Source organism: Thermobia domestica, chromosome 7, assembly GCF_964235325.1.
Source record: "Thermobia domestica chromosome 7, izTheDome1.hap1.1, whole genome shotgun sequence".
Classification (NCBI taxonomy): Eukaryota; Metazoa; Arthropoda; class Insecta; order Zygentoma; family Lepismatidae; genus Thermobia; species Thermobia domestica.
The window spans coordinates 162851120-162877996 of record NC_137460.1 but is presented as its reverse complement, the minus strand read 5'-3'; the positions used below and the strand labels follow the sequence as shown (position 1 = coordinate 162877996).

Here is a 26877-nt window from a genome sequence, read left to right as displayed (position 1 = left end):
GATTCACAATAAAGTGCATGAAATACACTTAAAGATATGCAAGTCATTACACGAGGTTTACATGTTATACCACACCTTTCGTGGATCCCTCTTAAATAAAATGAAATGAAATCTTTCATTTTAACGTCCCACGATTATGCCTGTTAGGCTAAGGGAGACGGATAATCAAAGACAAGTGAATGATAATGGAAGAATTGGTGGATTGAACATGTAGGAGGAAACAGGAGAACCTCGAGAAAACCTACGGACACGATGTTGTCCACCACAAACTGAAATTAGGGTAATGACAGCTTTACGCAGTCATTTCCAACTAGCCGATGTCTCACGTAGGAGCGCATTTTAGACAGCAGAGATAAACACAGTGACGAAAGGAGTGAAGTAAGAGAATTAAATACAATAGGCCTAATTGTTGGCGCTGTTGTACGCCATAGTCATGGATCCACAAGTGCTGTAATTGCAAACTCACCTTCTACGCTATTAATGATGATGATCGTCTGTCTACTTTTTTTTTTTTTTTTTTTTTTTTTTTTTTTGTCAAGTTGTCTGTCAGTTCCTTCCTCTCTCTGTGAGATTTATTGAGAAATGGAGCCAAAAACTATGCGTCACGGAGCACTGAAATGAAAATTACTGGTTTAATGTGAGATCTAAACTACATGAACTCCAACTGGGAATCCAACCTATGTTTTCTTCATCGAATGCACGATGCCACGATGCAAGATCGATGAGATATATTTGTGATGGTTCCGGAAACTTCCATCTCGAGTAAATTCTTTAAATAAAATTTGTTTTAAAGATATTGAAGATTATATTTCATTTCAAGTGCCTACATCATGCTCTCTCAAAAATACAGAAACAAATCCACCCCTCTTTTTTACGGCAATACAGTACAATACAATAGTTTACAAGATAATACAACAACATGAATGTAAATAGACGGTTTCTAAAATATTTTTCTTTTAATGGTTGTTTTATTTTATGATAGAATTCGTCTTTCAAAGCTCTGAATTAATCCATTGTATACTTATTTATTATGAACTTGGAACTGTGTTTGTCCTTTCTTATCACAAATGTAGTTTAACTAAGGTCGTGATGGATGTGCAAGGCACTCATTCCAGTTCATTCTGATTGAGTAATCAGTTTTCTTTTTATTTCTTTTTTTTTTAATTTTTTTTATTGGAGTTCAGAACACCATTATGGTTGACATGATTACTGTATGACGTTTTGCTTTGTAGTTGCTACAAATTTCTGTACGTACGTGTATAATGTTTATACTTCTGTTGCAGTTTAATTGATACGAAAATGTACCCATCACTTTCCTTAAAGTGAGATCTCAACTGTTACTCTGGCCCTCCTCTCTGGCTTAGTGGCTATTGTGTGCGTCTTTGATTCATTGGTCTTGAGTTCAACCCCCGATGGGAGAGTTTTGAAATGTAGACATGTTTCGAATGTTTGGATTCTACTTTAAATTGAACGTCTCATATAGTCTTGGTGTTGAAAAGGGATAAGAAACTTACTAATTATTTTTAAAAATAACTCTCAGGTTAAGGAATTTAAACTTCCAACCACATAAATGCATAGATTATTCATGTTCTACGATTAATCAGTATAATCAGGGCCAGGGGTAAAAATGAGGGGGAACGCGGGCAGACGCCGTTCCCCCGCTTCCAAAACACTATCTAAGGCGTCCCTCCACTCCCGAGAAAATTACAATGAGCCAAGATAGGCACGGGGGACGGTGTGACATCATGCGTCCTCCTACGTTTTTCATCCACTTTTACCCTTGACCAGGGCTATAGTTTCTCTAAGATGAAGGTTTCAATTATTTTTTCATATTTTTTTTTGCCTGCTAGAAGGAATTTACTTTTTCACAAATTTTCCAAGTAAAGCCATGCATATGTGGATGCAATTTCCCACTCAAGCGTCGTCTCGCATACTTGGGAATTCTCAGTTTAGGATGTTAGTTTTAGATTTCACGGTAATGGTAATTTCACTTTAGCATGGTAATTTCAAATACCTCGATTTAAAATAAAACAGGCGTTAAGTACTTTAGAAATAAAAATTAGTAAAGTACGTGATAACATAGCGACGTATTTAAGTTAAAGCAAAATCATCTGAAAGTTCATAATTTTATGATGATGATAATCTTTATTGCATTGGTTTGGTACAGGATAGAACCAATGTTTGAAGTAAGATTTATTGTCCGAAAGATCGTAAAACTAATTTAAAATTTAAATAAATAATTAACGTTTGATATAAGGTACTGCTCAGCCTGATGGTCTCCCTTTTGCTGTTGAGAAAAGGAAGAAAATTTCTAAACATGCGTAATATAAAACTGAAAGTAAATATTTCTGAAAAATCAAAACACCTAGTTCGAAGGTCGTATTTTATTGCTACAATCACTTGCAGTTAAAGTCAATAGATTTAAATTACTGTACTTTGAACAAATGTCAGGAAGTCAAAATCCAGTAACTATCAAAGTTCGAAATAACTAAGATCAACAAATTATATGCAATTCACTTTTAATAAATTAAAATTATTTCAGGATAATTGAATAATAGGACAGCTCATTTATTTTTCTTTGGTGGTATATTAAAAATTTAAAGAAATCTATTCAAACATTAGTTACACAAGAAATAGATATTTATCAGATATGGAATTCTATACTAAATAGAAGTATACTGATATATTTTGTACTGCCCAATTCTTAAATAAATTCTTTCACATATACTTGGATGAATACATTATAATACACTAAATTAAACCATAATTCAGCTATTCAATAAATCATCAATGTATTTACTTTCATACAAAAATTATCTACATTTTCATTCTGTCGCAGAAATCAATTATTTTCTTTCGTTGCTTAAATAAATATTTCTACATAAAAGATTTTAACTGCAAAGTCAGTATATAGCTGCTAATCAGTAATCGAAGAAATTGTTTTTGTATTGCAAATAAAATATGATGATGTTACGTAATTCTCAAAACAAACTGCTGAGTAAGTAAGAAATCACAATTAGGGTCTCGTAAGAAATGACTTTTGTAAAATCTGAGATACGGTAATTTATATTTTTGTATCGACCTTATTATTGTATTTACACATTTGAACCTAAATTATGTAATCGAAGACATGAATTTTGTTGCAATATTCATAATTTCGGACATATCGTGAATTTGATCAAAGTATTACGTATTAAACGTATATTTGGCTGTGACTATGGAAAAATAGAAGACTGTAAAGTACTTTGACATAAAAAGCTTTCTTTGAAGGCCAGAGATTTTTTGATCCCACTTCGCAAGAATGACCTGTTTCGAACAATAGTTACAAGGAAAATATCGAAATGCCGCAAATACACCATGAAATGTTCGCAAGGTAAGTCGCAAAATAAGCTTGGAAAACATCCATTTCACATGGTACTGGAGATACCGGTAGACTCCTCGCTAGATAAGTTCCCTCTACCAGTAGGTATAACTGGGAGATGGTCCAACGTTTATCAAGTTTAATGGATATATATATATATATATATATATATATATATATATATATATATATATATATATATATACGAGGCCTGTCTAAAAAGTATCCGACCTTAATTTTTTCCACGCAAAGTAGTGATTCTCAGGCGGCGCCACCGTGCATGGTGGAAGGAGGAACCTTAATGCGCATGCTTGAATTTTTTCACCGCGTTCGCGTGTGCCAGTCGTGAGCTGGTGGTCGCGAAGTGAGGTGCTGTTGGTAGTGTTCGTCGGATTTAGTGTTTCTCGCAAGATGACTGAACGAATTGAGCAAAGATACTGCATCAAATTCTGTCAAAGGCTGGGTCATTCTCAAAGCCAAACAATTCGTAAGATTCAGCAGGTGTTTGGAGAAGATGCGATGGGTGTAACACAAATTAAACAATGGTTCAACCGATTCAAAGATGGCCGCACATCAGTCGAGAGTGAGCAGCGTAGCGGCAGGCCCCAAACTGCTCGGAATGTAGCTGTTGTTGAGCGGGTGTGAAATTTGGTGATGGCAGATCGCCGTTTGACAGTGCGGGAGATTGCAGAAGATGTTGGAGTGAGTAAAGATTCAGCACATGCAATTTTGCGTGACGATTTGAACATGAAACGAGTGGCTGCTAAATTTGTACCCAAGTTGTTGTCTCAGGAACAAAAAGACACCCGTTTTGACGTTGCACAGGACCTTCTGGACACCACCAACACTGATCCTGGGTATCTGAATTCCGTGATAACTGGAGATGAGTCATGGGTGTACGGGTACGACCCAGAAACAAAACAACAATCGTCTCAATGGAAGCATCCCGATTCTCCAAGGCCGAAGAAAGCGCGGCAGGTGCGAAGCAAAATCAAGGTGTTGCTGACTGTTTTCTTCGATGCCCGTGGAATTGTGCATCACGAGTACGCACCGGAAGGACAAACAGTGACAAAGGAGTACTATCAAGATGTTCTCAGGCGACTCCGTGACGCAGTCCGGCGCAAAAGACCAGACATGTGGACAGCGAAGAACTGGCACGTCCATCATGACAACGCCCCAGCACATTCATCCCAATTGATCTACACGTTCTTAGCCAAACATGGAATTACAACCGTTCGCCAACCTCTCTACTCTCCAGACCTGGCTCCTTGTGACTTCTGGTTGTTTCCAAAATTGAAGACGCCTCTGAAGGGATCCCGTTTTGAGAGTAGAGAAGACATAATGCGGAACACGACGACGGAGCTGAACAACATTCCAAAAGAAGACTTCCAGCGGTGTTTCCAGCAGTGGAAGGATCGGTGGGCTAAGTGTGTGGAAGCACAAGGGGCCTACTTTGAAGGGGATTAGGGTCCCAAATCTGTCAGGTATTCGCAACTATTTTTCTTGCCAAAGGTCGGATACTTTTTAGACAGCCCTCGTGTATATATATATATATATAGATATATATATAATCTGTTTAGATTTAGTTCGTCGAATTTCTGTAAATTGAGTAATTTTTCATAGTTTTTTTTACCGCAGTTTTAATTGTTTCCATTTATGACTAAATTACTTTATCAAAATCAAGTGAAATGAAGAATTTTACATAAATGTAATTCCCTCGGGCAAGAGTAAGAGAAACTGCTTTTGGTGTACAATTACGAACGATTATCTTGTCTTGTGCGAAGGTAAGACAAGAAATAGATCTACATAAGTTGGATCATATGCAAATACGTATCTGAATGATGAATCTGAAGTTTAACAATTAAGAACATTTCAAACAATATACTTCAATGCAATATGAATGAGAGAATATTCATATCAAAATATGTTAATTATTAATAATGAAATAACGTATATCGTAGATTAGCATAAATTCTAAGCCTCACTCAGAGATAATGGACCTTATGCAAAGTCGTTTTGACTTATAATTAGCGTCATACTAAAGGCCTGACTACTGCAGGAAACATGTTAGTCGAACTCTTTAGTATGGCACTAATCACACATCAGAACGACTCTGCATAAGACCTTATGTATCTTATTTCGATACAGAAATATTATGGTTTCACAGTAGTTGCTATGAACACTTCTAGGATGTCAACGAAGACTTCTATGTGGTTTTATTTATTTATTTATTTATTTATTTATTTATTATTATTATTATTATTATTATTATTATTATTATTATTATTATTATTATTATTATTATTATTATTATTATTATTATTATTATTATTATTATTATAGGCAAGCAGAAATGAAGACATTAAGTGTAGTAGTTTTCCTGGTGGCCGTCGGTTATGCTTGGGGTCATACTTACTCTTTAGGCAGCTGTCCCGATGTCGAACCTTTGCCAGGTTTTGATGTTGACAAGGTAAGTGCATAATGCATTTTAATACTATTACCTACCTGTTTACGTGGATTATTGGTATTATTCCTGTAATAATTTAAAGCTCGCAATGAGTAATTTATTATGCCAGAGCACAGTAAAGCAAATGCCTTCACATTTTTTTTCTTTTTTAAATTAAGGTCCATTCGGAGAGCTCCGTGGTTAGTATCCCAGCTCATATCATAAATTGAAATGCTTTCCTTAACATGTAATTAGGCACTAACATAATAATGATGAATTTTAATCCTAGATGAAATCTTAAAGGAAATGCTAGAGGAGCGGTACTTACATATATACCGAGCTGACATTAGTTAGTGATTAGCTTTCTCACTTTCCTATAAGTATGTTTGAGTTTAAATTCCGCGAACTTACATCCTATCTGAGATTTCCCAAGGTTTTCCCTAATTTTTGTTACGCAAATACTGGGATAACTAAATATTTTCTCTGGGTAACAAAAAATCCTTCCGATGTTTTGTTATAGGCCTATATTTTTCTGATTCGGAACTTTCTTATTAAAGAAATAAGTGAGCAAGCAAGTTGTGATATGGGCATTTTTTTTTTTTTTTTCATAGTGGCGAGAACTTCAATATAAACCTAGATCGTATAGTAGGAAGAACATTCATTTCACTAGCAAAAATTCAGTGTGTAACTAAAAAATAAATAAAATAAAATAAAATAAAATAAAATACAAAATAAAATAAAATAAAATCGTTGGCTGAAAATTGTTGGAATATGTATGTGTATTTGGAAAACCACTATTTTTGATCAGTGGATAGGCGTAAGCAGAAGCGACTTGTGAGGGAGGAAGTCACACTACTGTTTTTTTTTTTAACTTTCTCTTGAAACTAAGAGAATGAAGGTCATCTAATGTATTAATTGTTGTCTACAACAATTAGCACAATAAAAAGGTTCACTTCTTTTCGATTCAAGCGAAGTAATTTTCACTTTTACCAGTGTAACTTCCCTCACGAGCCGCCTCTGGGCATAAGTCACGCCGATTTCCTCTTCTTGGCTGTTGTGATAAGATGAGGTTTTTCCGTTCTTCCAACATTTTTACATCCATACGTCTAATTTCGTATAAAAATAATTAAAGATTTTTGTTTAGCTTTGAAACATGAATGGAGTGTTGTTGCCCCTGAAAAGGTTAGGCATTTTTAAAAACACAAATTAGAGGAAAGAGAGGAAAAGAAACTATAAGTGAGAATTTCTATTTCACGAACACGTTCTGTTTTAAAGAAAGGGTCAATGTTCCGTTAAGGGGGTCCAGTGTCTTTGACACCACTTCTTTCTACTGATTTTCGTTTGGTTACATAATATAACGTTATATTAGGTTAGGTTAGGTTAGCTTAGCTTAGCTTAGGTCAGGTTAGGTTAGGTTAGCATAAGGGGTCAAGTGTAGTTTTGGACCCCCTTAACGGAACATGGACCAAAGAAAGTAACTACGAACTTAAAATAAGCTCCTTTCTAAAGGAAACATTAAAAATAAGCCTATCCTTGTAGCCTCTAAGGATTGATTCTATCCTTCAAACAGAACTTGAAAGATTTGCTAGGAGCTTTCAGAAAAAAACTAGAAAATTGTAGTAACAACTATAAGGAAGTTGTACTAAAATTCATGCATTCGTTCCAAGGTTATTGACGGAATAATATGTAAGGAAAAATTTGCAGTTTTGCCAACAACTATATAACAAACACTCTCATAATTTCTAGCATTGCAAATATAGATGCAATTGCTTTCAGTTTTCCTTTCTCTTATGTTTCATTTGAAGTATGTAATTAAGCATACCATTTACAAGTAGTATTTTATGTGCGTATAGGAGTATGTGTCGCATTGTTAGGAAAAGACAACAAATAACAATAGATTTAATCTACTGGTTAAAAGTGTATTTTGCTATATATATATATATATACAGTGGCGTATTTAGGGGGGTGGCTTCCGGGCTTAAGCCCCCCCGAAATCTTCCTTAGTATAGTAAAGTAAATGAAATATCTTGCAGAATTTTCACATTTCCAGGCAAAGCCCCCCCCCCCCGAAAGTTAGCAAAGCCCCTCCTGAAACAAAATCGTAAATACGCCACTGTATATATATCTTTATATATATATATATATATATATATATATATATATATATATATATATATATATATATATATATATATATATAGTACGTAAGTTAATAAAAATTCCAGCAAAATAAAAAACTATTCGTATTATTTTAGCGCCACAGAAGCTCTTTTTTTTTTTCAAAAACTATGCATCAGAATTTACCCTCAAGCATTCTTCTCATGTGATCTTCCGACTGATATATGTTTTATCATTGAACAATATTTTGTTTCAACACAAATTAAAATATAAGAGTTAATGATAATTTAAAGCTGTTATCTCATTAACCATACTATGGATTGTTACCTTCTTAATGAAAAGTTTAATGGAAGATAAAAGACATTTCAGTATCAGCTTCACCTGGATAAAGTGGCATGATCTTCGTATATCATTTTTTTTTTCAAGGTTTACAGGAAATGGAGAAAATTTATTTTTCTCCATTTTCTCAAAAACTATGAACGAGATTTTACACTTATGCATATGATTTTGTTCTGCTCAGTTCTAGTTTGTTTCAACTTTCAACCTTTTTGTTGTTGTTGTTGTTGTTGTTGTTAAATGCTAGTATTATTTTTAGATTTATTGTTTCGCTGTTGTGTGTTCATATTTAAGTAGTCAGTGTGTTGCTCCAATTATTCATTTACAGTAAATGTTTAATGAAGGAAGCACTAATGAGAATTGGGGATATCAAGATTGGGGAGGAAGCAGATCATTAACAAGAGTAGGTATGCGGATGTAGTTTTATAGCTAGAACCGGAGGAGGACTACAGGAGATGATTGACAAAATAGTTGATACTGGAAAACTATATGGAATGGAAATTTACATCGAATAGTCGAAAGTCATGAGACTATCCCGTGGAATCACGTCCTTACAGATCAGAGTAGAACAAAGAGAATTTGAAGAGATCGATAATTTCAAGTGTCTGAGAAGTAGTTTGACGAGAGACGCTTACTACACAAAGAGATCAGGTCAAGACTTACCATAGCCAAAGAAGCATTCAACAAGAAAAGATCACTCTTAACTTGCAAACTTAATATTGGGGTAAGGAAGAAGTTGATCAAGTGATATATATGGAGGATGGGACTGTATGGTTCAGAGATTTCGACATTAAGGATGTTAGAAAAGAAATATTTAGAGAGCTTCGAAATGTGGTGCTGGAGGAAGATGGAGAAGATAAAATGGACAGAGGATGTTTTGAAACGGATAAGAAAGAAGAGGACACTTCTAGCCAGCATCCTTCGTAGCAAGGCCAATTGAGTTGGACACATCTTGAGAATAAATTTTCTTCTTCATACCACCATAGAAGGAAAGATGGAAGGAAAATAAAAAAAATAAAAAATAGGAAGAAGAGCACAACTGATGGATGCTTTGAAAAACAGAAGAAAATATTGGGAGTAAAAAGAGGAAGCTGAAAATTGAAAAACGTGAAACATTTCCAAGCCTAAACCTAAAATTGATATATAAAGTTGAGTATTTAGGGGGCTTTCAGTATATACGTATATTGCCAGGACCTGCCAAAAGGCAGAATACTTATAATAATAATATTTAGTGGAAACTTACTTCCTAAATTACTGAAATAAACTTCCAGTTTTCGATAAGCCAACTTCAGTTTTAACTCCAAGGTTATTACTTTGACACCGACAATTTCAAACTCCAAAGTGACTCTCAAGGATTTGGACTTCTGGATTTAGCAGTTAGCCTACTTTTTTCCATTCTTATATTTATCATAAAGCATTTAGATAAAACCAAGCACTTAGAGTGGTTGGTTTGTTAAGCAAATTTGCTTTTAGTGCGCGTGATCCGATGTTTGCATGGGCGGAGTTATAGGTCCTTCAATTCTCATTTGTATTTACCTCCCCCCAGTAGATAAAAAATCTGCCCCAGGAGATAATTTCTAACTCCGCCCATGGTGTTTGGTTATCGGTAATTGTACAGTCTGGATTAGCATATAAAAACTTAACAATGTTAGTTAAAATGATACGAAATACTAATAATAATAATGAAAGTATGTGTCCTAAAAATGTTTCGTAAATTCTCCAAAGTTGAAAGGAAAATTCTTACATGTATTGTATGTTGTTATTTTATAGAATACTAACAAAAATATTATATAAATTGCACATGTTAATTTTTCCTGGTGATTACAGTTTTTGGGCAAATGGTACGTTATTCAGAAGTTTTCAACTGCCAGCAAGTGCATCACATACGAGTTCAAGCGAGATGAGGACGGCCAACTGCAGATTGAGCAGACAAGTGAACATTTCCTGTTGGGACTCACCAGCGTTGATCACAAATACCGCTACACTGGGGAGCTCGATGTTCCAGATAAATCACAGCCAGGAAAGATGGTCGTCAGATTTCCGTTAAGTAAGTAGGAAAACATACTCTCCAGTTATGTTTACAACTCAAGGAACATCAAATTTATAATGTTTGTGTGTGTGTGTGTTGTGCGGTGTGCCACTAACCTGCTTCTTGCTTCTTCCCCTAAAATTCAGGAATGTGTGCGAATTATTTTTCACATTTTTAACGCTAAATGAAAAGGGAGGAACAATTTCACAAATTCAGCTTATCCAACATTTCTTTCATAGACTATAAAACAAATTGACAAGAAGATAATGAAAAGTCAAATAGAAAGCACATGTCCTTTATTTGTATGATCCAAGATTCGATCCCCATAAAAGGTATAGTAGGGATTCTTGGAATCCACGCCAAACTATCTTACGTAACCTTAGTATATAAACAAACCGATAAGCATTGTTTAGGTTTTCCTTATCCTTCACAAATGTTCGTCTCATTTATGAGGTCCAAATTATAAGGAGTAGAATTTATAAATAAGCAGTAGTTCAATTTTAGCAGGGTTTTATGTTTTCACATTTGTAATTTTTAGATTTAACAGGAGTTTGTTTTATCTAATCGTATTGAGACTCTGTGTGGTCATTTCAATGTTTAACAATGATCAGTTTTCGTTGAAGATAATGGAATGATTTTATATCCTTCAGATATGAAACAGTTTACACATACTATCATATTTCTCAGTTCTTCTACCTAATTTTTAATAGTTGTATTCAGTTTTAAATAATTTATATGCTACACAATTATCAGCATTAAAGTTTGAATGAAAACACGCCACTTACAAAAAAAAAAAAAAAAAAAAAAAAAAAAAAGAAAGAAAAGAAAAGAAAAAAAGAAAAGAAAGAAAGAAAATAAAAGAATGAAGAAGCACTGAGGTGGTCATTGACCATAACTGTTAAGGATAACAAGTTAAAGAGTAGTAGTTGCGTGTACAAGCCAATGAAGACAAGATATTTAATGTTTTACTACATGTAAAATTTATTGCCAGAGCTTTCTAAGCTTTGAGGCAAATAGTTTTGTTTTCAATCTCGGCAAGGCTTCAAACAAATAGTACAATTTAATTAAAAAGTAATGAAGCAACTTAGATGAAACTCCGTATCCAAATAACTTTTATATAGTATATATAGACTAATGGCACCAGATCGAGAGCTTGCAACTGTTGACGGGGGAGGGGGTAACTAATCTTACTGTGTCTATTTGTCGATATTGTTTGTAGTATCAGTCTACTCTGAAGTTTATAAGCAAATAATTAATCATACAGGTATATCTTGTTACTAGACGTATGAAACGCTGAATTCTTAACTTCAAAAATATACATGAATTTTGTTGCACTTTGGCGGACTCATTGATGTAGTAGATATACAGGGAGACTACAAGTAAATGCAATTTTCAAACTTTGAAAATTATTTATTTCATCAAATACAACAAACAGTTTCTAGAAATGTGGGATATAAAACACGTCCTTTCAAAACTATAAACTGGCCAATGGCGGTTTACTCGGCAATATTTGCTCGACAAACAAGTTTAAAAAAAAAAAAAAAAAATCAGAATTAGTAAAACAATAAATAAATAAAGTCGGCTCTGTAAAATATTCGTGTTTGAGTCGTACGGTGTGCGGACGGTAATAATAATAATAATAATAATAATAATAATAATAATAATAATAATAATAATAATAATAATAATAATGTCAAATCAAGTATGCATTATTTTTAATATTAGTTCACAGCATCTCGAATAAGAATGGCCATGAAATAGTAAGAAACACATCCGATGAGAAAAGGGAGTGAAGCTATGTAAACGGGATTCGAACCGTAAAGAAATACGGGAAGAACCTTCTAAACGTATGTTTCTACATCCATCTTCTCTCTCTCTCTCTCTCTCTCTTAAGGAAATGTTAACACTTCGATTATAGTTGTTACTTCAAGGACATATCACTGTTTATTTTTCAAGGATATATCAGTAGAACACGAAATAATTCCGCCTGAAAGAATTAATGGGTGGGGTTCTTTTGGCTTGATAGCATGGGGCAATAGAGAAAATGCATGAGGTATGAAGGTTTTATACATGAGAAATGCATGAAGCGAAATTATAACTATATAGAACTCGACGTTTCATAGGACGTGTACTGAATTCGCTCCTCACACCTACGCTAATTCATTTGTACTGCGTAAATGTATCTGTCGAAGAGTCGATTTATTCATGGGTCAACGATTCCCATAGTAAGAGTAGAGTAATTTACTTCATTGGCAATATAGAATTTGAAGATAAGAGAGAAAATGTCTAATTCGGGCAAGAGTAGTCTTCGAAAGTATTTGTGTGTGTGTCTGTCTGTGCGTATAATGCTGTTGGTCCTACAACAGTTCAACATCGAATGCGAAAATCATGTGTACTGTAACCAGGAACTGAACCCCGCACGAAAGGCTAAAATGCTAGACCATTTAGTTACAATGTAACAGATTATTACCACTGTTAATTGCCTGTAATGATAAATGATTACATTCTCACAAACAACAGGACAGGAGAAAGCTTTCATTTTACCTACTAATTTTTATTTGTTCTATTGTAGTTCTTAAATCGTACGGCAGATAGCAGCATTTACGTTTAGCATAGGCTGGCATCTGGCGGAAGATATCTCAACTATGTGGTCTTTCATTATTCTATGATCAAAGTGTGCAATACACTTCATCATTATTAAAAAGAATAAGAATTTTATCAGATCGCATTTCTCGCTCATTTACGTTAGCAATATAAGTATCTTCTGTTAACTTCGGCCAAGAAATTAAAAATCGAATATTTAAGAGCAAAACAGCAAGCAATACATAGTTTTAAAACCATTACTTGGAATACAACTCCGTGTGACATGGAATCAGTTTTGTAGTAAATCAAATTTTGGATATTTATTTAGCTCCATATTTTCATCTTTTTATGTGATGCAGAATGTATATAAAAACTTTAAGAAAAGTTATTTTGCTGAAATCATATTCCTCTTATGTCAATTATTCAGTGAATGTTCTCGAAATAATCTTACATAAAGATCTAAACCACTCTCTTTTAGATTAGAAACTTCGTATCCGTAAAGGAAACGTAACTGAGTGTCCACATCAAACTGAAATAATTGAGTTGTCATAAGAATTTTAAAAATATTGTAAAACTTTGTGTAAATTCGTCTCATATAAGGAAGAGGTAGAGCAGATAATAAAAAGAGTGTCCGGAATCGACTCCCACTACCAGTTTTATTATAAAAATATGAGTATTTGTACAAAATACTATTCAATTTGGTCTCTATTTAAAAGGGTGAGTAAAAGGTAGTCTTTGACCGAGTGGTCGCAGACAGGATCTCCAACAGAGCCCCGTAGCAGGCTAAGAGGAGTGGAGTTAGGGAACCAATGCTCCGTAGCAAGCAGAGGCAGGTTAAGTTGCCAACAGAGCCCCGTAGCAGGCTAAGCGGCTGAGGTTGGGATACCCAGACAGAGCCCCGTAGCAGGCTAAGCCAGGAGATAGGATAGGCGTAGTCCCGTAGCAGACTAGAGGCCTGGGGTTAGGTTACTCCAAGAGTCCCGTAGCAGACTAGAGGAGGGTCACCAGAAAACTGGTGTCGAGTTGCCTTCGTCCATCCAATTTATAGGGTCCTTTTGGGTGGCGGTGGCGCTGCTGCTCCGATGTCGTCTTCTGCTCCGTGGGAGGGGCCAGAAGCCGTCGTCTGCATGTGATTACAGGTCCCTCTGGTGGGAGATCCTCTTGCCGAACCATGTGGTGTTGTTTGTAAACATTGAAGCGTGGAACTGCTTGTTTACGACATCACATAGGATATTACACCCCCCTGGCTTGTTTAAAAAATAAGCCGAAGGGTTATTTTTCTTTATATGAAGGTTGGCAACACTGAGGTATCACACACACAAAAAAAGCACTAAAACATTAATAACACTTGCAACACACAAAAAAATCACTTTTCGGAGCAGTAATAAGGTAGCGGAAGAAAGCACTAAACAGTTAGTCCCTAATCACAGGCAGGATCGGCGCATTTTAATATGTCACTTCATTTCCCTCGAGGTAGGGTTGTTTTTGGCTTGGCGTCAATAAATATATACTAATTCACTTATAGTAAGTGGGGTTGGAGTCTGTGTTAGCTGTTGCTCCTTAGTTGTATTATTGGTATTAAATGTTCCATCGGAATTGGAGGAGATATTTCTAAGCGAGGCGTTTTGGATATTTTTTTTTTGTAACGAGCGAAGACGGATATATAATCTATGTAAAATTATAAGAGTTAGGAGTAATAAAAAAGCTACTATGGACACTGAGATATAAAGATAATTTATATTGGAAAGTTCTGATTCGAACGGCGAGATTTCTTGGTCACCCTGTATAAGGTGTAAAATTTCTAAAATATATGCGTGAAAGATATGTATTTCAATAAAATAATCCAATTTTAAATGTCAATGACAATAGTAATGATGGTCCTGAATTCCTGATCACCCTGTATAATGTAGAAGTGGTCATAACTTTTGGAACGTCCTGTAGAATATTTATATTCTATGTTGGTGGCACTATTTAGCTCAAAGAATAAAGAAGTTGTATGATTATAAGTTGATTGTCCCTGTGAAGGTCAGTTGCCTTTTAAATGCAAAAATGGAGATGTCAGCATTCTTTTCTTCAGCCGTAAAATAAATGAATCAGCTTTTTATAAAACAAAAAGGAAATGAATGTTTGTGTCGTCATGAAGAGTGTTTTATCTGCTGAACTCGCGTCTCTGTATTTTCTTTCTTCTTAGTGGTGAGTACTGCATTTTTTTTTTTTCGCTCGTGTAGAAAATAAAATGAAGTTATTTATTCTTGTTCTATATGATCTCTGTATTCATGAAATGGCTTGATACGTTCCACTGAAATCTCCTGTATTGTTTGACGATATGAATTTGGAAATTTGATCTTATAAAGATTAGGATTAACTCTTTCGATAATTTCTAGAGGTCCTACATATTTGGATGAAAATGATTCTGGTATCCCAACTTGACGATTGGGAAAGAATACAAGTACTTTCTGTCCCTTATCAAAATTAGTTTGTTGATGTCTGCTGTCAAAATATTTTTTCTGTTTATTATAACTTGCGATTAAATTATCCTGAACGATCCCTCGTATCTTATTCAAATGTTCTTTGTTGACACACAATGTTGGAGTTGACGCTAACGCAATATCAGAGATGGTCTTAGGTTCATATCCATACATGAGGAAAAAAGCAGAATATTTAGTTCCGGCTTGCACAAATGTATTAATAGCGAATGTAATATATGGTATCAGCTTCGGCCAAAGATTTTGGTTTTCTTGCACGAAAAATTTAAGTGCATTCTGTATTGTCTTGTGGAATGTTTCCACTACCCCTAGGTTTTTATGGTCGTATGCAGGGCAAAATTTAAATTCAAAGTTATAGCATTTTGCCAAATTTTGCAGCCTCTTAGCGTTATGTACTGGATGTCTATCCAGGTATAAATATGAAAAAGGTCCAAATTTGAGTATGATGTCATATATGAGAAATTGTTCAATTTCTTCCGCTGTTATGTTGTCCACAACCTTGGTCACACAATATCTTGTGCACATTTCTATGGCCACTAATATGTGTTTAAACTGTCCATTTCCCACTGTTATTTTTCCAATAGAATCATATTGCCAAGCTGTTGCGATCGGCTTAGGTGGGTGATGGAGTAATTGACCCGCTGGTTTAACTGGTAATTTCTTGAGTTTCTGACAGGAAATGCATGTTTTAATTCTGTTGGCAATGTACGCTTTCATATTAGGAAAGTAGTATTTCCTAAGCGCCGAATGATATGTTTTGGTATATCCAAAGTGTGGTGCCATTGGGTTATTGTGTAAGGCATCAAACCACTTACTTAATAAAGATTTCGGCACACAAAGTAGATATAACAATCCTAATTGGGGATGCTTCTGTGTTCTGTATAATATCCCGTCCTTTAGAGAAAAATATTTTGCGGCCCGAAGAGTAGACAACTTATTAGGTTCCTTATTTTCCAAAACAGTGATGATGTCAGAGAATGAAGGATCTTTCCTTTGTTCTTCTGCTAAATTTGGTAGGATTATAGGTTGTTCAATTTGGAGAGTAGTGTCTAAAGAATGGGATGCAAATACTTTAGCATCTTCTGTGTCCGAGAAATTGTCAATTTCTTGTTTTTCTCCCTGTTTAATCTCCTGTTTATCTTCTAAACGACTAAAGATGTCCGCTGGGTGTAATTGACTTTTAATGTGTTGTATTTCGAAATTGTAGTCTGCTAAGAATATTCGGTAGCGACTAAATTTTCCAACTTTGTCCACTTGTGTTGTGAGAGATGTCAAGCATTTGGCGTCTATAAATAATTTAAATCTTCTATTTAGTAGGAAGTATCTAAATTTTCTCAAAACATAAATTAAGGCGTACAGCTCTTTTTGCCAAGTGGATGCTTTCCTTTCACTTGGTGTAAAACGTCTACTAGCATAGGCAACAACACGTTCTTGTTTCGTTTTTTGGTTATAGCATGCTAATAAGCCTCCTGCGGAGATAGAGGAAGCGTCGGTATACACACGTATTTCCAGTGAGGGATCGAAGTGAAACAAAGATGGCGCGTGTATGATGTCAGTCTTAAGTTTCTCAAATAATTCGTCATGCTGAGAGGTCCATTTAAATTTTGAATTCTTGTCTAAAAGGCACTGAAATGGTTCTATTTTTTCTGAGAAATTTTTGATATGTGCTCTTAAATAAGAACATAATCCTAAAAAGCTTTTCAGAGTTCTTTTAGTAGTTGGTTTCTTAAAATTTCGAATCTTGTTAGCGATTTTAGGTGAAATCTTGATTTCTTTCCCACTAACTGTGAAGCCTAAAACGTCCAATTCTGTGTATAATAAGTGGGTCTTTTTTGGACTGGCACGAAAATCATGCTTTCTTAATCTTTTAAAAAGTAATTCTAAATCCGATAACTGTTGTTTCCAATTTTTACTTCCTATGACCAAATCATCAGCGAATGCAGTTATACGGGGTGGTAGGCCCTCTAAAAGCATGCGTACAGCTATACTGAGTCCGGCGGCGGAACTGGAGTGACCCATGGTACACCTCTGGAATTTATATGCCTTTCTAGTATGGTTGACCTCAAAAGTCATGTATTTTTGGCTTTTGGGATGCAACAATAGCTGGAAATAGTAGGATTTTATGTCGATTGTGGATATGGAGTTTTTTCCTCTTAAAACGTGTAGAATATCCTCCGTATTTTGAAATGGTATACTTAGGTAATGTGAGAACCTATTACAAGCTTGGAGGTTGAGAACTAAGCGGAACTCTGAAGTATTTGGCTTCTTCACTATGAGAAGTGGCGATGAAAACGAACTATCGCTAGTTTCCTTGATAATATTTGCGTCTAAGAGTTGCTTAATTTGTAAGTCAATTTGAGGTCTTACTGCTAATGGAACCGGAGGAGATCTTTGATGGAAGGATGCTCCTTTGTCTATCCGTATTTTATGTATATAACCTCGGAAATATCCAATGTCTGTTGGTGTGTAGGAAAAAACATCTCTGTATTTAAAGAGTAAATCTTGTACGGCTTTCTTTTTTTCTTCTGATAAATCCGGGTTTATGTCAAACAAATTAATATCAAAAAATGATTTTGTTTCTTCTAATCGATCCTGAATTTCTTTGTCTGATCTGTAAAAAGTTTCGTCATCATGGCCATTATCTTGACAATTACCCTGTAAATCTACTTCTTGAAGATTCTCTTCTACGTAAGCAATTGGGGTGCTCTTTACTAACGTTACCGGTCTACTAGTAGGATTTGATATCAATAAAGTCAAATTATTCTTAGGTACCTTAGTAGGTAACGTTTGTAGCCCGTATTTGTCCAGCAAATTTTCTAATGGAGAGATGAAAAAATATTTATTATTCTTTTGCCGATTCTTGACACTAATTGGTAAAAAGAAATGTGACCTGGCTGGTATGGTAACCTTTCGAGTTGTAAAAACATCAGCCGACTTGTGCTGTTTTATTGTATGCATAGCGTTAGCAGATAATTTTTCCTGGGTATCAATTTCAATTGGATACTGCGGAGGCCGTGGTTTCTTGTATACTGACAACATGTTATTCTTTAAGTCAATTTTGGTCTGTAATCGATTTAGAATGTCTTCACCGAATAAAGGCAAAAAATCTCCATGTTCTAAAATTCTGAAATAATGAGAAAATGTTGTTGAGCCAATTCTGAATGTAATCAAAGCTATATAGCGTAAATTTACGACAGAATTCTCAATTCCTCGTAGATTAGTGCTAAATGGAATCAATTTTGTGTTTGGTGGAAGCCAATTTTTAGGCCAAAGACTCAATGAACTGCCAGTGTCTATGATTACAGGATACTTCTCTTTATTAATTGTTACATTAATTAATAATTTATGTTCCTGGTTTAACATTTTAATGTTCTCCCTTCTATCTGATAACGGAGCTACTGCATAAAGTGATGTATTTGTCAATCTTTGTTGTTCACTTTTTTCCTGGTTCTCGGCCCTCAGAACATGTTCTTGAGAGGGTGTGTCCTGGGGCCCCCCTAGGCGTTTCCCTGCTGATTGTTCTTATAACATGTACTGGAAGAATGACCTTTCTTATAGCACGTACCGCATACTGTAACAGTTTCCGGCCTAGGATTACTATTATTATCTTTATTATTATTTTTAGAATTGCTCTTATTTCCATTTCTCTGCCGATTTTGATTTCCGTTATTTGTACTTTTCGACCTATAATTGTTACGGCCACCTCTTCTAAATTGTGAGTTCTTAATGGCATTTTGAGCTACAAGAAGAGATAGTTCAGCCATTTGATTTGCTAATTTAGTAAAATCTAATGAATTGTTTGCACTGGAATTACTAGATGTGCTAGGCGCGGGGGGTTCGGGAGGGGGATTCGGATTAGCAACTTGGGGGGAAGGATTTGGAATTATCTGATTTTGTGATGCACCCTGTAGCTGTGGTGCTGAAGGTGTAGGAAAAACTGAAGCTGGTTGCTGGTATTGATTCCAACTAGGTGTTGGGTTACATATTGGATAGGTCAGTTGTTGATGATGTACAGGGAAGGAAGCGCCCGCGACTGCTGATGAATGTAAACTGCTGACTGGTGTACTCTGATCGCAGAGTGAATAGAATGCCTGTTGTAATTCCACGTAATCACGTTTCTTCATGAGGTCATTTGCTTTCTCGAGGTTGTGTAAATGCGTTTGTAAGGCGTGAACAGTTGTAAATGTTTCTAACGCTATCTTTTGCAAAAAAGTTTTCTTTAAACCTAAGGATAAATAATTTATTTTCTGCTCCTCGGTGGCCTGAGGCAGAACTTGTCTAATGACCCTTAATTTTCTGAGAAAATAAGCATCTACTGGCTCGTTTTCACCTTGTTGGACTTGAAAAATTTCGAATTCCGCTCGATATGCCGGTAATCTTGGTCTACTCAGTGCAACTAATTTGTCTTTTAATTGGTCATAATTAAGCGCGTCTAACTGATTCTGGGCCTTTAACTGTAGGACTAAATCAAGTGCTACATCTTGTAAGTACATAGGTAATAGTTCTTTCTTTTTCTGTTCATTCCATGAATGTAATAGTGCCAAATGGTCAAAGAGCATAAAAAATCTATCGGGGTCTTCCGTAACGTGTCCCGAATACTTAGTGAGGTGTGGTATATTAAAAGAAGGGCGCGAATTTTGCTCCATGTTAAAAATGTTTTCTGGAAAAGTGTTTTTACCAGTTCTAGTTTGAGGCATAAATAAAATTCAGTTCACTTAAAAGCACTAACACTTTAAAAAATTCACATACCTTCCACAGAAAAAAAAGTCCACTTCTGGTTAATAAAAATACTGTCCGGTAGGGGAGTATTCAGAGTTTATTCTGAGTCGGTCAAGCCTCTACCATGTAAAACTTTGTGTAAATTCGTCTCATATAAGGAAGAGGTAGAGCAGATAATAAAAAGAGTGTCCGGAATCGACTCCCACTACCAGTTTTATTATAAAAATATGAGTATTTGTACAAAATACTATTCAATTTGGTCTCTATTTAAAAGGGTGAGTAAAAGGTAGTCTTTGACCGAGTGGTCGCAGACAGGATCTCCAACAGAGCCCCGTAGCAGGCTAAGAGGAGTGGAGTTAGGGAACCAATGCTCCGTAGCAAGCAGAGGCAGGTTAAGTTGCCAACAGAGCCCCGTAGCAGGCTAAGCGGCTGAGGTTGGGATACCCAGACAGAGCCCCGTAGCAGGCTAAGCCAGGAGATAGGATAGGCGTAGTCCCGTAGCAGACTAGAGGCCTGGGGTTAGGTTACTCCAAGAGTCCCGTAGCAGACTAGAGGAGGGTCACCAGAAAACTGGTGTCGAGTTGCCTTCGTCCATCCAATTTATAGGGTCCTTTTGGGTGGCGGTGGCGCTGCTGCTCCGATGTCGTCTTCTGCTCCGTGGGAGGGGCCAGAAGCCGTCGTCTGCATGTGATTACAGGTCCCTCTGGTGGGAGATCCTCTTGCCGAACCATGTGGTGTTGTTTGTAAACATTGAAGCGTGGAACTGCTTGTTTACGACATCACATAGGATATTACAATATTTATAAATGCTTTTAATTTTTAAAACATTAAATAATATAAGTATATGGAGATTTTTTTGTGGTACACTTCTTGGCTTTTATAGTACAATAAAATTATTGTATGTGCGCTCATTATGTCAGCGCACGCATACAGCGAGCGATCCGAATCTAAATTTTTGAGATTTTAAACCTGAAATATCAATGTTACTTCTCATAACTCAGCGATCTACGTCTTCAGAACGCTGAAAATCTAAGTTGAGGAAACTAAATCATATTACAATCCAAAAATAAAGGTTAGAAAATGGAATCTTTCAATTTAACATCTCACGGCTATGCCCTTTAGACTAAGAGAGACGGATGATTAAGGCAAGTTAATGATGATGGAAGAATTTGTGGAATGAGGATGTGGGAGGAAACGGGAGTACCCCGAGAAAATCTACGGAACAGTGTTTTTTTACCACAACCAAAGTTGAACACTGCTTAATGAAAATAATAAACAATTTTTGAATGTCATAATTCTAAAATACTTTTCCCATTTTGAGAATCGAAATAATTCATTATTTCGTACTATTCTAATAGTCTTACGGTACAGAAACTTACCATATTATAAAGTAGCGTGTTTTAGAGAATCAGTTGAAAATGGCTGCTATTACTGCTGAAAGCAAACTCGCGTAATATTTAATTAAACTCTCAACTTACAGCGTTTACCAATTAAAAGATCTTATAGGAGTTATTTAGTAAGATATAATTAATTAACATTAAATTTATTTGTACCATTAAAATAATCCATAAAAAACAAACTTAATTCTTATTTAATTGCTATGATTTTGGTATCATTCTTTGTGAATAGAAATGCTCCTTTTGCTCCTTCAATCATTAATTTTGTTTTGTTTTATTTTATAGGTGTTGCTGGTAGCGCATCTTACGTTGTGTTTTCTACAGACTACGATAATTATGCTGGAGTATATACATGCCAAAAAATGGCCTTCGCAAACCGTCAATCTGCTTCTATCCTCTCTAGAAAACCCACACTTGATAAGATGTATGTCGACAAGGTAAGGATACATTTTCATTATAGATGAGCAATAAGAAGAAAAGTAATCACATATAAACAATAATAAAGCTATATATAAAATATAAGGTTTCGTTAATGTAACATTCAGAAAACATCAAATGAATTAAATTTGAAACTATCTTATTTTAAGATACTTCATACACTATTGGAAAGAAACACTATATTATTTCTGATCTAAATGATCCTAACAAAGATTTACATCATAGTTCACTAGCAGATATTTTCACAAATATATAAAAGGGAGAATTTAATGCGGCTCGTATTATAGTCTTCAGATGAAAATTTTATATATATTTCAAGTGCCAATTTCAATAGTGGTACTTTAAACCTCTGTTACAAATTGGAAGTTTCTTTTATTATTATTATTATTTTGACTGGAAAGTAATATTTTGAATGGAAAATGGTACTAAGATCTGAAATTACGCAAAATATAAACGATTCTCTTTTTAAAAAAAGAAAAAAATTTTGGCTTCAAAATCATATTGAAAATGCAATGGACAAATAAGCTCCACATATGTATATATGGCACAAATCCTCCACCCTTCTGAAACTGAGAAAAGTAAATTATGTCAAATTGTTAAATGATTTGATACCTACTTCCTGAATACTCTACTAAGTTGTAAAATTTCAACAATCATAGCAAACGGGAAGCTTTCTTTTCGGTTGCAAGTCAATAAAAATTTCTTACTTGCGTACACTCTGAATAGATTAAAATTTACCAAATTCCATAAAAAAAAAAATCTACTTCTGGTCTGAACAAGCTACTTCATCTGTTCTTGGAAGTTTAAAAATATCAAAATTTTTAGAGCCTGGTACGAATTAACTACCCCTCTCATACAGTGTTGTGTGTGTGTGTGTATGTAGGTATGTAATATTCAGTGGCGTATTTACAATTTTCTTTCGGTGGGCTTTGCTAACTTTCTTCCTGGAAATGTGAAAATTCTGCAAGATATTTCGTTTACTTAAATATAGTAAATGCAAATTCGGGGGGGCTTAAGCTCGAGGTCCCCCTTAAAATACGACACTGGTAATATTAATTAGAAGTCGCATATTAATAATATTAAGGTAGAAATTATTTTCCTGAGATTTCGCAAATTTCCCAATCTTAACACTAAATCATTGTAAAGCTACAGCAGTAAACCAATTCGATCAGTAAATTGTTATACTGAAGCAGTTGAATGTGCTGCTTTGGAATAACCAGAATAACCACTGGATTTCATCTTTTAAAAAGAAATACAATTATGATGAGATAATGAATAAAATAGCTTAAAGAATATAGCTTGTAATAGAAAGAAACTAAACAAGTTATTACTAGGTAGTTTGTACTTTACACAATTTGTAAAATGAGCAGCCTTTGAGTTTAACAAAGTTGGAAATAGAACATGCTAATATTTATATTTGTTAATGGATTGAAAACTGTTAATTAATAGACATATTAGAAACCTGTAGTAAGCAGAAACTATTTTTGCTCATTAATACGAATTAGCTTCTTACAAAATACAACCGTACATTATACATTTTCATTGAATTTTTATTGAAAGCGACTTGTATTGACCCAACCCCACTAAAACTTCTCAAAATTTTTACCGTATTACCGATTTATTTCAAGCACGTAGATTACAACGACTCACCAAAGGTAGTCATCAACCTGGTTCGGCTAATAATATAAGTAGATTTCGAGTGGTAGTAATTGTTTACACATTAAAATATCTTCCGTGATTACATTTACTAGTATTCTCTTATATTGAAATCACAAAACGATGATACGTATTAAACAATTTTATTCGTTGATTTTCTTTGAACGAATATGCACATAGACTGAATTGCAATCGTACATGTTTGTTAGGTATCTATCAACAACAACATAGCAACTAATTATACTATAATGTATGTTTCTTACATATATTAAAAACATTCTTCTTTTGTTATTATTAAATTAACATTATATCTGGTATAGTGCTTATGTAGAAGCACTTTCTGCCCAAAAATACAAGTAATTATCAATTTATACAAAGTATCTCGTTGTAAGATCACGAAAATATAGAACTGAACATAATCCAATTACTTACGGTTTTCCGAGAGGACTGAATTGAGATCTTATTACAGATTTGATGGATCAGAGCATGAGGATTTCGAATAACAAATTCTCTTAAAGTCAGAAATCAGTCGTGAGTGTACTACTGGTTAGAAATATTAACCAGGAATTAAGCTAGAAATTTCAACTTTTTCGCACTTACTGAACATTTCTTTTAGCATTTTAGAATTTTCTGTTTATTATCTGGTTTATGAAGAAATTCTATGTTCGCATGCTAAAATAGGATAGAAGTCAATTATTTTAGTAGTTGTACGGAAAATAGAAATACACATTTTAACAAATTATGGAAGTTTCTTTGTTTATTAGTTAGAAGACTAATGTAGCCAAATCCTGCCTATAAAACATTATAACTTAGCAATATAGCTGCGTATTATTACTTTACCTAATAGTGAATAAAAATTACTTAAATTTGTGTTCCAATAGGTTCGCAATAAGTTGAACAGCTTTGGTGTTAACCCTCACGACTTCAGCATCATTGATCAACGAAACTGTACCAAAGAGGAAGACTCCAACTTCAACATTAACATTGACGATGACACATTCAGCGCTCATAACATCGCGAGTGTGGTGAGAACTGCAGGCGAGAAACTAGGGGATGGTATCGAGACAGCTGTAGAAGGAGCCAAGAATGTTTACGATAGGATTAACAGAAATTCAGGACTTGAGTCTATGCACCCAGACGCTGAGTGGATTCCTTAACTCGATGAAACCATATCGAAACTAGTCATATTTTCTTTTTTTAATATACTCTTTCTATCCCAAACACTTTATTTACTTAACAGTGAGTTTGTTTGTTATGCAGTGAATGTCAGTGTGTTTTGTATAGCCGGTATGTACCATGTACTGTACGTAATTGTGAACATATTACATGAATTCCATAAAAAGAATTGAATAATCTATTTAACATGAAAAAGGAATGTAGTTTTTCGCGTGACGATTTTTTGAAGATTTTTGTTCCGATATCAATAAAACAGTTCTGAATTGACGTCACGGAAGTAATGCCATTCAATCAACAGCGAGTTTTTGATTTGATAAAAACTCCGTGTAACGATTTATCGCATGTAAGGAACTTCATTTTTGTATCCTGATGCATTTTGACCGACATGCAGCTTTGCGTGTGTACTTCATTCATATAGATATATAGTATGTGTGTGTGTATGTGTGCGTGACTTTATGTATGAGATAGTATAAACATTAGCAATATCTCACAACCAAATCTGCTAATGTGCTTCAATATATTGTATTGTATCCTTCGGGAAACATCATATTGCTACTTCATGACTCCATTATTACAATGTTGGTGTAACAAATAGTGATAGTAACTGTCGCATTGCTCCTATGTGAAAGAAAATTACTAAGTACTTCAGAAAAAGTTTGGTCTTCGCTCTTCATTTTGCTGCTAAAATTAAGAAATGAAATATTTTTAGAAACAAAATATGAACATAAATTGTTCAAAATACGAGTACATGTTAATATAATGCATGATCTTGTTTCACCAATACCCACACACAATAGTTGTTTCTTAGTGATCTTCGAAGATAGATAATCTTTTCTCTAAGAGACCAGAAGTTACAACTGCAGGTGGGAAAACAATTTTCAAAAAATAAACAAACAAACATAATAGAGATACAATCATACTATATGAGAAAATTAAGCTGATCCTCTAATTAAAACCATAAGCACCGTATTGAAGATTTTTAAAATTGTAGCCAAAGAAATCAAGGTTGAATAAACGATTCCACTTATGTCAAAGAGTACAGATCTTTCCAAATAGTGGTAGATGAATATCTTTTTAAGAAAAGTACGTTGTTCCATCTCAAATGTATAATTTCAACTGTATATGAGTGTGTCCGAAAGGCTAGACCTATTGTTGTGAGCATTGTTATGTATTTCATTTATCAGATAATCACTTTTATATTTTAAAGGTTAGTCAATAACAGATTCTTGCTCATTGTCATTTTACATACGTGTGTACATAGAGATAAGAACAAAGAGACATATATTCGTTGGTTCCTGTATGAACGTGTTTTATACCTTGAAATAAAAAAAAATGAACTATTTAGAATTTTATTTTTCTTGTTACTTACAACCCTAAAGACAGCAACGAATAACTAATTTTCAAAGTAACATGAAAACAAAGTACAAAATCAGAATTTGGGTTTCATAGCAGTTATAAACAAAGTGCTTTCTGAATTCGGAGTATTGTCTGTCATTGCGGTTATTTTTTTGCCCGTTACTTATGACATTACAATGAGGGATCAAATTTTGAGCTAGTAAACAGCAGCAATCAGCCATTACTCTGTTGCGTATAGGATTTAATTTCTAAGTACTACACTAACATCAAATTAAAAGTTTATTTTTGTTAATGTTGAAACGTGTGAAAAGGGAACATTTACGCTAACCTCTTAAAAATGTTGGTTGAAATCATTTCTTACATTAACAAATCTTTAAAAATATTGCAAAAAAAAAAAAGTGTAATTTATAACGTACGAGTAATTTTTTACTTACAAGTAAATTTTGCATTGTTACTCGATTGTGACGGCATGCTATTTTATGACGTATCTATCATTAAAAGTTTCGTGAAAACATTGCCAAATATTATTTTTGTTCTACTTATAATGCGAATTTTCAGATCTTAGTTTGGATCTTATTAGAAAGTTAGGAAACATATCTAGGGCAACTTATATTTTAGAAGATTGGGCCTTTAACGTCTTGTTTCCATCCAAATCAAACTTATATAAAATACTTTCTATTTCAAATGTTAAATTTTATTTGTGTATAATAGTATCCGAAAAAGTATTCTGTCTCTCTTTTGTTCCCGTGAGTCTTTACGGTTTAATAATAACAGTG

General features: G+C 34.5%; 1 protein-coding gene across 1 annotated transcript in view; it reads left to right on the top strand.

The window, feature by feature from the left end:
* LOC145690549 (apolipoprotein D-like) overlaps positions 1–26092 on the top strand; it is a 38062-nt gene extending 11970 nt beyond the window's left edge. The window contains exons 2-5 of the mRNA XM_081765538.1: positions 5705–5831; positions 10089–10308; positions 21761–21912; positions 24451–26092. Coding sequence (XP_081621664.1) covers positions 5715–5831; positions 10089–10308; positions 21761–21912; positions 24451–24726 — 765 coding nt within the window. The 5' untranslated portion in view covers positions 5705–5714 and the 3' untranslated portion in view covers positions 24727–26092. The remainder of the gene's footprint in view (positions 1–5704; positions 5832–10088; positions 10309–21760; positions 21913–24450) is intronic.
* The last annotated feature ends 785 nt before the right edge of the window (positions 26093–26877 follow it).